Source organism: Anopheles stephensi, chromosome 3, assembly GCF_013141755.1.
Source record: "Anopheles stephensi strain Indian chromosome 3, UCI_ANSTEP_V1.0, whole genome shotgun sequence".
Taxonomy (NCBI): domain Eukaryota; kingdom Metazoa; phylum Arthropoda; class Insecta; order Diptera; family Culicidae; genus Anopheles; species Anopheles stephensi.
In genome coordinates this window covers 68,918,458-68,931,715 of record NC_050203.1, presented here as the reverse complement: position 1 = coordinate 68,931,715, position 13,258 = coordinate 68,918,458, and the positions used below count along the sequence as shown (strand labels likewise).

At 43.4% G+C, this 13,258-nt stretch overlaps 1 protein-coding gene across 6 annotated transcripts in view; it reads right to left on the bottom strand.

The window, feature by feature from the left end:
* Positions 1-259: 259 nt before the first annotated feature.
* Positions 260-13,258, bottom strand: part of LOC118512469 (polypeptide N-acetylgalactosaminyltransferase 5) — a 75,654-nt gene continuing 62,655 nt past the window's right edge. For 4 of the 6 annotated variants that reach the window (XM_036056951.1, XM_036056952.1, XM_036056954.1 and 1 more), the window contains exons 5-11: positions 11,528-11,816; positions 11,114-11,310; positions 10,853-11,030; positions 10,428-10,608; positions 4,871-5,010; positions 4,573-4,806; positions 260-4,473 (exon numbers count right to left, since the gene is read on the bottom strand). In XM_036056951.1, coding sequence (XP_035912844.1) covers positions 4,300-4,473; positions 4,573-4,806; positions 4,871-5,010; positions 10,428-10,608; positions 10,853-11,030; positions 11,114-11,310; positions 11,528-11,816 — 1,393 coding nt within the window. In that variant the 3' untranslated portion in view covers positions 260-4,299. Of the gene's footprint in view, positions 4,474-4,572; positions 4,807-4,870; positions 5,011-8,875; positions 9,057-10,427; positions 10,609-10,852; positions 11,031-11,113; positions 11,311-11,527; positions 11,817-13,258 lie in introns of all 6 variants that reach the window. The other 2 variants (XR_004906306.1, XM_036056955.1) reach the window with 2 other exon arrangements.

Below are 13,258 nucleotides of genomic sequence, written 5' to 3'. Positions count from 1 at the left end.
ATCGAAGTCTTGGTCTCTTCCATATCAGGTTTCCGTGACATCATTGACTTTCATTTGACATTTGCTGAAAAGTTAGTCTACGTACCTGAGGCATCCCTGAGATCGACGTTACTTTTGTAGGGCTTTCCAGTTTTCTGATGTTCTTTATATGCTTCTGCTTTCTTGGAACATTGAAGGAGATAGAATCTGGAACGGATCAAATTCGCACTGAGAGAGTTTCGGAGTCTGTAAAATGCACAAAGCAAGACACACCTTCAAGCACATTTGTTAAATCACATCTCTTTGAATGCAAAGTTTCTCTTTTGTTTCTGGTTCTGGTTCCCTTCCCATGACCCACACACACACACTCTCTCGATCCGTGTTGCTGTTCTATCCGTAAAGTTAAAAAAAACAGCAAACCCTTGCTACACGCCAAAGATTACCAAAAATGAGAACCAGCTAAACAATGTTGTATCGCACCAGGACGTCTATCGCGCGGCGTGTGTGTGTTTTAAATTTGATATCAAGACGCACGGATATTAAAGTCTTTTCATTTCAACTAAACAGTAATAAAAATGACTGAAAAGAAAATGGAAGTTCGTTCTCGATATCCGGGGCCGTGCACTAACAGCACCGAGGTGCGTGCCGGTGTGATGGAACTATTGGAAGGATAGCTGACAAAAGTTTAACTCTGGCGTTTTCGCCCATATCTCTCGGCACAGTTTGCACCTACTCCTTGGCGGATCTCTTACCTACACCTCAATCAAATCCATCGGACGTTGTACGCTAACATCATGTGTCTCATGTCTGAGATGATATGCGGTGATTGATTTCTTCTCTCGCACGTTCTCCATTTATGCTACTAGTTGGTCTCTTTTTTTTCTCCATCTCCGTTCAATCTATCTCGACAACGGGAGCGTCCATCCGACTAACATCCTAACGGTTTTGGACCGGCTTTTTATGTACTCATCTGTTTGCTTCATTTAAAGTATGTTGTGTGGTCGTGTGCACAAAGCAAGGCCTAAATACACACGGCCGATGGAATTGTTTGTGTCTGAGAAATCGGAAATCTGACGGTTGTTGTGGGTTCTTATCGATTTAAGGGGGAAAATAAAGGCAGCACAAAAGCAAGCGTAAATTGTGCAATTAAATAGCTCCGTATGCGTACTGATGTATGAGCAGTCGAAAGGTTGTGCTCGCGATCGCTAAAAGGGAATGTATCGGACATCCGAACGAAATCGGGTTTGAGGTCGGTATTGTATAAAAAAGCAGCCCTACCGGCATTCGTATGTATTTTGTAACATGTAATACTGAAGTTGTATGAAGCTGTGGGTTTTTTGCGTTTTGCTTGATCTTTGCCACTTCATTAGTTGGGATACAAGTAAGCCAAAGAAAATAAAAAATGGTGGAGCATAAAATTTGCGAGATGGATTGTACACTTACATCTATCTATCCGATCAGTTCTTAGAAAATAGACAAAGAAAGGGAGACCACTGCTGACGGTCCCATTTTTAACTGCCGCGAGAAAGCATAAAAGCAGGTGCCTTAAAAATAATAAATTGCACACCATCACCCTGAATAGCATTAGATGTAGGATATTAAGATTAAAAAAAACAGTAGAAGGATGCTTCAAACATCCAAGCTCGACCGGTGTGTGTGTGTGTCTCTGGCCTCCCGGCACCAATCTTCCGGACCAGGACGGCGAGCAAACAGGATTTGCTTGCAAATAAAACAACTCCCCACTAAACCAGCACAAACCATATTTAAAAGCGAGTGAGCGAGCGTGTGTGTGAACCGCACAAATTAAAATGATGTACAATTGTTTTTTTTTTCCTTGCAAGATACAACACACACCTGGGGGAGCTGTATGGGGAACCTTAGGATAGGACTCTGATCCGCGAGCTTGCCGAAACTAAATTCAATTCAGAATGTTTGTGCTTTTTTCCCCCTCGATCACGTACGCCTGGGTTTTTGTGTTGCTTCTTGTCTAAGAAGATCAGCCGTACTTACAATACTAGCATAACATAAAATCCAATGGAAGAATTAAAAACTCGAAGAGCCGTCTCCTTATATAGTGTAGTGGTGTTGATTGTTTGTTTTTGTCCCGGAAGTGTGTGTGTGTGAATATGCTCCTTCTCTCTTTCTCTCTCTCTCTCTATTTATCTCTATTCCTCTCCCCCTCTCTCTCTTCTTGGCCTAACGACCTGTCTCGTAGGTCATCAGCCTGCCATTTCTGGTAGTTGGATAGTCGTCAGTCCTCACTACGGGCGAACGGTCCGGATGAGATTTGAACCCCGATTCCGGTTGCCTCTACCACCGTTCCCGCCTTGTGGTATGTGAATATTACAACTTCTTAACCTTCTACCATCAACCCCCGGCCATTTTTAAGGGACAGGTTCCACAGCTTTCCTAGGGCACACTGTGCTGTATCCAATACAACAGTGTGGTAGAATCGATTGTGCGCCACTTTGTGTGCTGCTGATTTCCGTTTTTTTTTGTTTTGATAGTACTTCCATAACTTCCTCCACCGGAAGTCTTTTTAATATCTCTCTTTTTACAAATTATTATACCTATATATATCATTTCCCCCATTTTGTTTTTCTAGTCGTCTCTAGGGTTTAGTGTTTCACATTCATCCTTAGCTTCCTGGGGATTGCTTATTAACTAATGCTTACGATCACGTTGTTCTACTGCCATATCGTATTGTTCCACCCTTATCGGATTAGTTCCGCTGCACTTGCACCACAAACCGACCCTTGTGTGTGTGTGTGAGTTTTTGCTGCTTCCAAAAATTCGGTCTACGGTCTACAAATAGATGATATCAGGGTTTTGTTTTTGTTGCGCTGATAGCGATTGGGTTTCTAGTTCCCATTCCTTCTGCCCCCTTACTTACTCGTCGTGTCGTGCACTCCATTATGTACAAGATTGATGCTTTCGTCTCAGTACTTTGCTTACGTGGTCGTTTAAGAAGCGGTTTGCGTTTCCATTAACATACTGTTTTCGAAGCAATAAACAATTCCTTTTTGCAGTAGCTGCAGTTCGTTTCCTTTTTTTCGCACCACGGGAACACTAATATCTCTATTCGCGCTCGCCATCATCATCTTGCCAATAATGGTAATGGTATGTTACCGGATATACATTCACTCTGTAGGTTTGCTAAATGCTCATGGTCCAATATGGTTTCCGTTTCTTTTTTGTTAAAATTTATGGTTTTTTTTGTAGTTAACATGGAAAAATAGGCAGAAAGTAGCTTTCAAACTGAGTCTTAAATGAGCCACTGAAGAAAAAAAAGGATCTCTTTTAAATGAGCCTTACATAAATTTAGATAAAACTTGAATCAAAATTATCGTGCTCTTATCTTATCTTTTTTACAGAGAAAGACTTGAGACCAGCGTTTTGTGTGCTTCAAATATCAACTGATATGTTTCGTAGTGTGGAGGGGGAATTTAGCTTTTTCGAAGACCAATAAGCGGTGCAACTAAGCCCTTTAACCATTAGTCAACTATTAATTTGATTTGAAAAAGAGACTGTGCTTCCTCAGGAACATCACGCAATATATGGCTCAAAAGGTACACCTTCCACAGCTCTTCACTGTGTGGCGATCATTTCCAATACGATCCAGATTTAAAAGCATCATGAGTAGTGGTCTGTGTCTTAATAACACCAAGTGCACGCGCGCGCGATAAATATCGGTTTCAACGAGCCTAAGTTAAGGAGCAAACAAAAAAACGACGTGATAAACAATAACAAATGGACCATTAAAAACCAGTGCTTCATCATCACGTAGACCCGCCCGTTAACTGAATAGGATGGATGCGATAAAATTATACTACAATTATATGGAATTCTTGTTAAACATTCCCGCACTTCCATTTGCGGGGGATTGCTCCCCAAATTCGTCCGAACTTTTTTTGCCACTTTTCTAAGTGATACTATCTCTCTCGCTCTCTCTCTCTTTAGTACCCGTGTTGCATCTTAGGAACACCGGATACGAATGGCAAGACGAGGTTCGAGTTCGTCGTATTCCGTTCACATATTTTACACACACACACACACGTGTGATTGACCGACAGTCGCGCACGTGTTGCTTTCGTTTCCGATTCAGCGGATCGGCAATCGGATTCCTCCGCTGGTGCCCATGTGCAGACGCTTGATAGTTGCTTGATATTGTTTGTGATTTTTTTTGCTACTGCTATTGCTGCTACCGATGCTGCTACCGATGACGGTTCCGTAGCGTTCGATGGATGGACCGGTTTGCCGCTGACCAGTGATGGGACCAACCGCCGCCCCGGTACCGGATCGAACACGGTACAGTGCGTTTTATCTATCCTCGCCGATCCGATTGTCGTTGTGCGCTTGCCACTTGAACTTCGATTGCATTAGCCACTGTTGGCCGAGCGAATAGTTGCACGGCCGTAGCAACGGTGTTGAAGGGTCCTCGTGCGAGGGACGCGTTAAACAGTTGCCACTGTTAACGTGCTTGATAGTCTTTTCCTGCAGCAAAAGAGAGGACGCGTGGAGTATTGATATTGAGATGGATTAGATTTCACCGGCATGGTGGTGAGAGAAACCCGGAAAAACGTATCCCATTACCTCTTCATCGTATATCCATTCCTGATTGCCGCCCATACCGTGGCACCGGACCAAATTAACCGGCCCGAGCGCGTTGGATGCATCGAGACAGTTGTCGTCCGACATGATCTGGTGCCGTTTGGTGTACGCAAATACCTGATTGCCGCCCAAACCGTGACAGTAGCTGCTGCCAATCTTTTCGTTCGACTTGCGGCCCATCGTGTCGAGACAGTTGCGTGACTCTTCATTGCGAATCTGTAAACAAAGGTGGTTCAGCATCGAGTTGAAACACATTGGGGAGAATTAAAGCCACACGCACCTCGCCGAGGAAATAGTAATCCAGGGGCATCTGACTTTCCGGATAAATGTTTTCCAGGTACCAACGGAAGCTCTTACACTTTAGCCGCTCTCGAAGGGCACGCCGCTCGCTGACATCTCCGGCCGATGCTTTCCGGGCACCTGTTGTTCCCGCAACCGAACAACCACAGGTTGAAGAAATACGGAACGGAAAGAGGAGAATAGGAAATGTTAGAATAATCAAACTCCCTTTTCTCGCTAAGTTTATCGGTTGAAGATGTAAGTGCTGATATGGTACAGAAGAGGGGAGTTTTTATGGATGGACAATAAACTTTTTTACAGTGAAATAGGTTTTGTGTTACATAAAAGAAAGGATATGAAAGCTTTTAGTGTAGAAGACGAATGAAAACAGGATGGTAAAGCGGTTGGAACTACATGAAACGATGGGGTAAGGTAAGCTTATAAACAAGAGGAAAAATGGAGGAACAATAGGGAAGGACGAGATGTAAACAATGAATATACAACAAATATGCACATATTCTGAGGCAAAAACAAAAAAAAAACGCACATTATGACATAATTTACAGTGTGAAGTCGTGTTTATATGTGTATGGTACATTTTTATACACTTTTATACGTAAATCAGGATTGAATATTTAACTAGATATTTAACCAAGATGCACAAAAGAGTGTGTGTATTCTAAAAGAGCGGATAAGAAAAACTGAAAAAGGAGCTCGTAGTTTGTAGTTAAAACTGTTGCGGTATAAATTAACCGCATGAGTAAATATTGAAAAAAAAAATGGTTAAAAAGAAATAAATAAATAACGCCTATATTTAATAAAATTTACATCATTTTAAAAAAAGAAAAGGACAAAAAACAATTCTACAGAATTCAGCATCATTCAACAGCTTCAAACCATTTCCCAAACAAACGCGTGAATCAATGGATGCTTTTGTGGGTTCCCGCCGGTGGTTTATTTTTTCTCTCTCGCTCTCCTCTCCAAACCACGGAAACAGGGGATGAAATGGAAAGCAAATAAATTATTCACATTTTGTATCCTAACACCTGCAAAGTTGGGTGGGACGCAACGGGTGGTGCGTCGTCTTGTGTCGAGTTACCTCTCAATCAAATACAATTTGGCTTGAAAATCCAATTACTCTTAAGGACCATCGAGTGGTTGCGCATAGATCGAACCATTTTTGAAGCCGAAAAGGGAAAAGTAGACCGACGGATCGGTCGAGAAAAAAAACGGCTCGATCCTGCCTGGAGCCTTAACCCGATAAAAGAAAGGACTCGGGACGAGACACTGCTGCTAGGGCGCCTCCTTAACGACGTCAGATGGCTTTCAGAAGGATTTTCACACACACACACACACACCTCCACAGATGGATCTGGTCTTTATCTTCGCTGAGTGTGTAGCGAAATAGATTGAGGTGAATTAATTTACGCCCATTAGGCACAAACACAGTCGGACGGAGTGCGGAGAGGCAAACAAAAGACCAGGCGTCTCCATTTGTTCCACACATACCATTTACTGGGGCTTGGTGGTGCTTGCAATGATAATTTATTGGCTGGAGAGTGTGTCAAAGGACAGGGCATAAATTATTGTACACACATTTGTTAGCCGGGGTCTAAAAATGGCACTTGAAAATTGTTGCTAGTTGGCTGCATTCCTTCAACGCTCCTTGAAACACCAGGCGTCTCCATCGGAGCAAGAAAAATGTGTTGCAATTTCAAGACATGGTGGCAAACGCTGTTCAATATGTTGGATCATTATTTAGATTACCGCCACTTGAAGCCCACATTACCACATCTCTGGTGCTTTAAAAAAATCTCTTATCGCTTTCATTGGAAAATTCATTGGAAACAGCAAAAAAAAAACCCTCGAGCGAACCAGACGCCCAGATCGATACGAAACAGAATCTCGACACTAATCGGATGCAGGTGTGGGCGTGTTCGGTTAAAACACGGTTCAATAATTTCCAGTTTGGCAGTTGTTCGGTGGCACTTAATGATTTCACGCGCCAGACGATTTGATTGACATATTAATCTTCCACCGGCACATGGCAAAATTCATCAGCCAGCGATAATATTTCTGTCTGTCTATCCGTTGACATCTGTTGACGTTTGTCTGGAGTTTGCAAAAATCTCACCAAACCCGTCCCCGACATCCAGCTGCCCTTTCTCACTTCCGATCCTAGCCATGTGTAGGCCTTTAAACAGAAAGTTAAACTGCTTCATTTTTTATATGTATTCCCGCGAATGTATCTAACGACATTCGATCGCACACAGCACAGTGCATTCGTTTTTGTTTTGTTTTTTGCTATACCGAATTCCAGAAATTTAACGTTCTGCTCTGGTTCACTGTGTGTCCCACGGGTTTTTTGTGTATCTTCGCCGGCCTTATGCATGTCCTTTACTGTTTCGTTTGGTGACATTTTGTCATCGAATCGCGACACATTTTTTAACGAGATTTCCATCGCCGAGCCGATTTTTCTCACAAACGTCACATTCAGCGGCTGGAGGAAAAAAAAGCTTAGTGTGTGTATGGGTTTCCTACTTTTTGTTGAACACTTGGCATTTTCCCTCTAAGCTATTGGCATTCTCAAATTCCACCCGACGACTTGCTGCCGATCCGTGATTTGGTGGAGTATTGTATCTCCTCGTCAATGCGAAGACAGCGCCACTTACCACGAAAAAATAAAACCAACACAAAAGCGTGTGCTTGGTCTCTCGCCCCTTTGGGAATAAAAACAAAAAAGGCTTGAAAGGCCTGATTTCCTGTCCCCTCCCTGAGGTTAACACACTTCCAGCAAAGGTTGTTTAAATATATACACAGCAAATAGCGCTCGTTCAACATTGTTTTCTATTTCTACGCTGTTTCTAAATTCTACCCAGTGCTTATTGTGCTTGTGCATTCTCTTTACACACTCAACAACACTGCTGCTTCTGCTTCCTCAAGTGCAAAAGTCAATTAGTGCCACCAGATGCACTGGACGAGTTGTACGGTGGTGCTGCTGGAGGTTCGTTACAGCAGAAAAACACAGCGCCACAAGGTACGTGGCCGTATACAAATCACATGGACACCCGCGTATTCAAAAGATAGTGTTAGCTTTGTAGAGTAAAGTTCCAGAGCAAAGGCGGTACGAAACGTGGAACGGGTGAAAAATTCCATCGAATGGTTTATGGCCCATGGATGCGCTAGGATAGGCTTCGCTCAACTTAACCTTTTAGGATGTAAAATGTCAACCCGGGGCCGAAACTTTTTATCCAGCTTTTGAAACACGGCAAAGCTTATAGCATTTTGCAGCTAAGGTTTTTGAAGGGGAAAAAGATTGCCCAAATCCTAATGCCACAGTATTTTAAGGATCATCAGGAGCACTAGGTCACGTAACATTTTTGAAACGTTTGATAGTTTGATTACTTCTGCTAATTTGCTTATAGAGCAGACCATAACATCTTGCAGGTTTTCCTTGATATTTTAAATTATTTTGCAGTGTTTTTTCGTTCCACAAACCAAGTGTTGCCATTCTGATTGAACTATGTATAACTCTCAAATTTTTAGGACATAATATTAATATGAAATACTGAACAACACATACTTATATTTAAGTTGACCAAATTCCATTAACACTTATATAATGTGCGAGTTATATGTTATAATTACAAAAATTGTTAAATATTAAGCACGCCTCTATACACACATCAGGCAAACACATTCCATCCATCAACCAACAACGCGGAATCATGCAAACAAACACATACACAAAACAAACCGATCGAAACAACCAACACAAAAACAAAAGGTGGCTACAAACGTGCAGAAAACAAAAATAGGGTGAATTGCACCAGTGGCGGTGCATGGCATTGTGCGGTAGTGCACGGTGGTGGTGGTGATGAGCAGGCCAGCTGCATTGCCGAACGAGTGAAACGAACGAAAATTGAACTGAAGCAGTTATTAAAAAAAAACACATAAAACGAGTGTGAAAAGTACAGCTAGTATTATCGGTAGCGTGGAATAGAACCTGGGTTAATGTTGTAGTAAAATTCGCTCCAACCATCGAGCCACACTTCGGCCAGCCGTGCATTGTTTTTGTTAACTATCTGCGAGGTACCGCCCGGGAACGAGTACGGCGTCGACTTCCGGAAGACGTGTCCGACGCGGGAGCAGGGCGCAATCTCGAGCGTTCCACCGCACATCCACACCTAACCGGGATCAGTGTGTGTATGGGTGGAAGAATATTGCGTATTCCGATGTACAGTACGATGAGCGGGATCGTCCAATATGGAACCGAGGAGGTATTATATTATTGTTGTTGTGTTGTACCGTCCATATTAACACCCAAACAAAACAAAAAAAACACGAGCGGGAAATGATGAAACCCCCATGAAGCCACAGTAAAAGGGACGACGTAGTAGTTGGTTGGTTTTTTTTGTTTGTTTTTCGTTAGATATTATATATGATGAACCACCATATTTTCCATCCGCATGCGATTGATTGGTTCCGTTGTTGGTGGCCAGCCGACGAGGTTGATAAACCCAAGCGCACAGGGAATAATACATTTCGCGAGCATTTTACGGTTTTTTTTTATAGTAATATGGGAAAGGTTTTCGGATTCAGCAGTTTTCACAGAATCGCGAATAAGGTGCATTTGTTTGGTCCCATTTTAGCGTGACACGAAACCCCATTTTGATTTGTGGTTTGATTGCACAGTTTATAAAATCCATAGGCAACAAAACAAACCGCGATCGATGTTAGGGAGGTGAACAAGCAAACACACGACAAAATGTTGTAGTAGGGAAGGAAAAGGAAGAAAAAAACGAGAACGAGATAGCAAACGGTTAATAGGTTAGTCTACGATTGAGTTAACAATATAGTCAAATAATACGATTAACGAGGAAACCTCGAACACTAGCAGCGTCGTGTTCCCCAGGAGGCCAGTTATCAGTCAGCAACCTGCAAAAGCTTCATCGGCACACAGCGTGGAGTTAATTGTACGACATTGTTAAAGAAACATCTATCTAGCTTTTGTTTTTTTTATGTTAACCAACATGCTACACAAAATGTTCGCAGCTACACGTGGCGAGAAGAAGAGTTAATGTATCCAACTTAAGCAGCACACAGGTGTTATTCGTTCGATTCCGTTGTATCCAGAGATATTACTTAAAATTCTTTCGTGAGTCCTTATTAACTAAGTTACACCTTCTTGGCAATAGCATAAATGCTTTCAATCAAACATTTGTAGTCTGAATAATCAGATAAAGGTAGCGCTGGCTTTAAGTCATTCAAAAAATCGAGTTGAAGGGATATTAAAGATATTTAAAACCCCTTTAAAAGGTATTTTGCTACGGACGAGCAAATCGAACATTGTTGTATGGTTGAATAGTTTGGAACGAAGCGATGTATGAGATTCGCTTTCTCTACATTTTTAAGACATGAGGACGAATAGTTAGAAAGGGGAGGGGGGGAGAAAACTGTGATGAAAATTAGAGCAAATGAAGGAAGGATACGATTGGTTGATTTGGAAAGAAGAAATAGCACAACGGTAGCAAACAAAAAAAGCAAATTTCCCAAACCTGGACTCATTTGATAGTAAAACTCTTTCCACTCGTCTAGCCACACCTCGGCGACGCGTGCCGCATTTTTCAGCACAATATTCGCGACGCCCCCCGGGAACGTGTACGGTGATTTGTCGCGGAACACGTGGCCAACGTGCGAACAGGGTGCAATCTCGAGGATGCCACCACATTGCCATATCTGGATTGGGTAAAATCAATTTCATTAAAATCGTGTTGCAAAGTACACGCCCGGCTGGTTTAACGCTAGAGAGATGGGAGTATATGAGTGCTGTTCGATGTTGACTGCTGCTGCTGCTGCTTCTCTTCGTGGCGATAAGATGACATTCCAGGAACTTAGCTTTACAAAGCCAGCATAACCTACAAACAAAATGGTGCCACTCGGCGCACCAGTGGTGGGCATCACCCCGCGATGAAATACTTACCCGGAAAGACATTTCCAGATTTTCACCACCCCAAATGTCCATGCCTTCGTCGTAGGACCCGATTTCGTAGAAATAATCCCGATCGATCGAAAACAGTCCACCAGCCATCGTTGGCGTCCGCAGTGGCGCTGTTCGGTCGTGATTGCGTCGCTGCATTTCCCGTGCCGGGACCCGGTACCTGTGCCAGAAGTGCGATCATTCATTAATGGCATTTGTCAGCGAGGCATCATGCCAGGCCTTGCCGGTACCGCGCGCACTTACCATCGGAAGTTTAGCTTCCAGTTAAATCCGCCCCACGTCTGGTCGGACGCCGTCACGTACTCGAACGTTTCGTCCGATATCACGTCGATGATGGGACAAACGACCGTCTTACGGTCCAGCACGATGCGCGCCAACAGTGGCTCCAGCCAACCCTCCGTACACTCGCAGTGTGCGTCTAGGAATGTGATCACTTGCCCCTGTGTGCACCAAGATTCAAGTGAATTTTAAACTCTTGATTCCCTGTACACTTTTTTTGGTGTGTGTGTGTGTTACTTTACAAAATATTACTTACAAAAACCTTCCCGGTGGTGGTACGGGAAGGTTTGAAGCAATGTTGGCATACTTTCGAAATCGGTAACAAATTGAAGCTCACCGTCGCCGGTCCGACACTCTCCCTCTCTCTCTCTCGCTTACCTTCACGTGTTTGGCACCGAGCAGTCTGGCACGGATCAGACCGGACCGTTTGCCGGTCCGCAGGACGAACGTTGGTACGGGCAGCGTGCTAACGTACTCTTCCAGCTGGCGGCCCAAATGTTCCCGCTCGCTGGCGTCATCGACGAGGATGATTTCCTTCAGCAGTGGCCGGGGCGACCGATTTATCACACTCCATATCGTACGGAGCAGCGTGCTCCAGGCTTCATTGTGAAACACAATCACGATGGACGTCGTTGGCAGCTTCGCCGAATAGTGCTTCTTTTTACAGCTGGTGGTGGGACAACGATTGAAACAGTTGTTTAAATTTCAGTTGTATCAATTTCATTTTTTTTTTCTAAAATTTCTATTGTCCAAATGACAGCTGTAATGTTTGATGGTTTTAGTAAATAAGTATATCTAATCATAACTTTGAACTTCATACAGCATTAGCGATACGAACTGCACTCGAGCTTTTGAGAGTGGAGACCTGCCAGTAGTTCCGCTTTCACAGTGGGAGCTCTTGTGATCCTTGTGATGGCAGAGCTACCTATAGAGTGCAGAGTTACTTCATGAGGGCAGAGTTGCCTAGTGAGGACAGAGCTAACTGATGAGAGCTACCTAGTGACAACAGAGCTGACTTGTGAAGGCAGAACTACTCTGTAAAGGTAGAACTACCTACGAAGGACAGAGGTACTTTATGAGACCAGACCTTCTTTGTAAAGGCAGAGCCACTTTGTAAGGACAGAGATACCTAGTGAGGGAAGAGCTACCTAATAAAGACAGAGATAAATAGTGAAGTTCCCTAGTAATGGCTGAGCTACTTTATGAGGGCAGAGCTACTATATAAGGACAGAGCTGCTTTGTAAGGACTAAGCTTCCTTATGAGCTGTTCCTTATGAGTAGTAAGCTCAAAGTTTTATGGTGATTGTGCAGCAATACTGCGCAGGCCGGCATCTTTTTCTGGTCTACTAGATTTATAGCTTCCACATAGCTGGATAGCTAGTCCTCACTACGGGGGAACGGCTTGGATGAGATTAGAACTTCGATCCTGATATGCGCAGATTGCTTCTCCTTTATCAGCTGAAAATACTATAGCTCTAGGGGATAAGAGCCATATAAATTTGAAACAAGCTCTTCATTGTACTGCATCCTCAATCTAAATTTATGGAGTATCAATCCTATCCTAAGAGCACCAGCAGATCACGTCATCTGTTTGGTAACTTAAACCGATAAATAAAGTCAAACTAGCTACTCTCGTTCTACATTTAAAAATTGCCAATCCTTCCTCTCTAGAGCGCCAGTGCCCGTGTTAAAAGGCCGACGATTAATGCTAAAACAGCAACGCACCAACATCCCACGATGACTTTCAGAAAAAATCTTCCACTACACGTCTCATAGCCCAGCACTCACAACAAAACTACACCCAATAGGGTTAACACTTTGCAAACAAATCGACAAAAGGGCCGGTGAAACATTCTTCAACCGTGAGGCGACCCGGGTCCTGCTGCAGCTAGCTGGATAGGTTGTGCAAACTGTGGTTTTTAGCTGGCAGGAAGGTGACGGTGACCCATGTCGAAACGTCACAACCGGACGCATACACCCGGGGAAATGGAAATCGCACGTTATTTAGCCTTCTTACGGTACCTGCACAAAATGACGCAACGGAGCAACATTTATAGTTTTCCCACTGGAACAAGCGGCTGGGATTCTCCGTACGACTCCGTAGCGTTT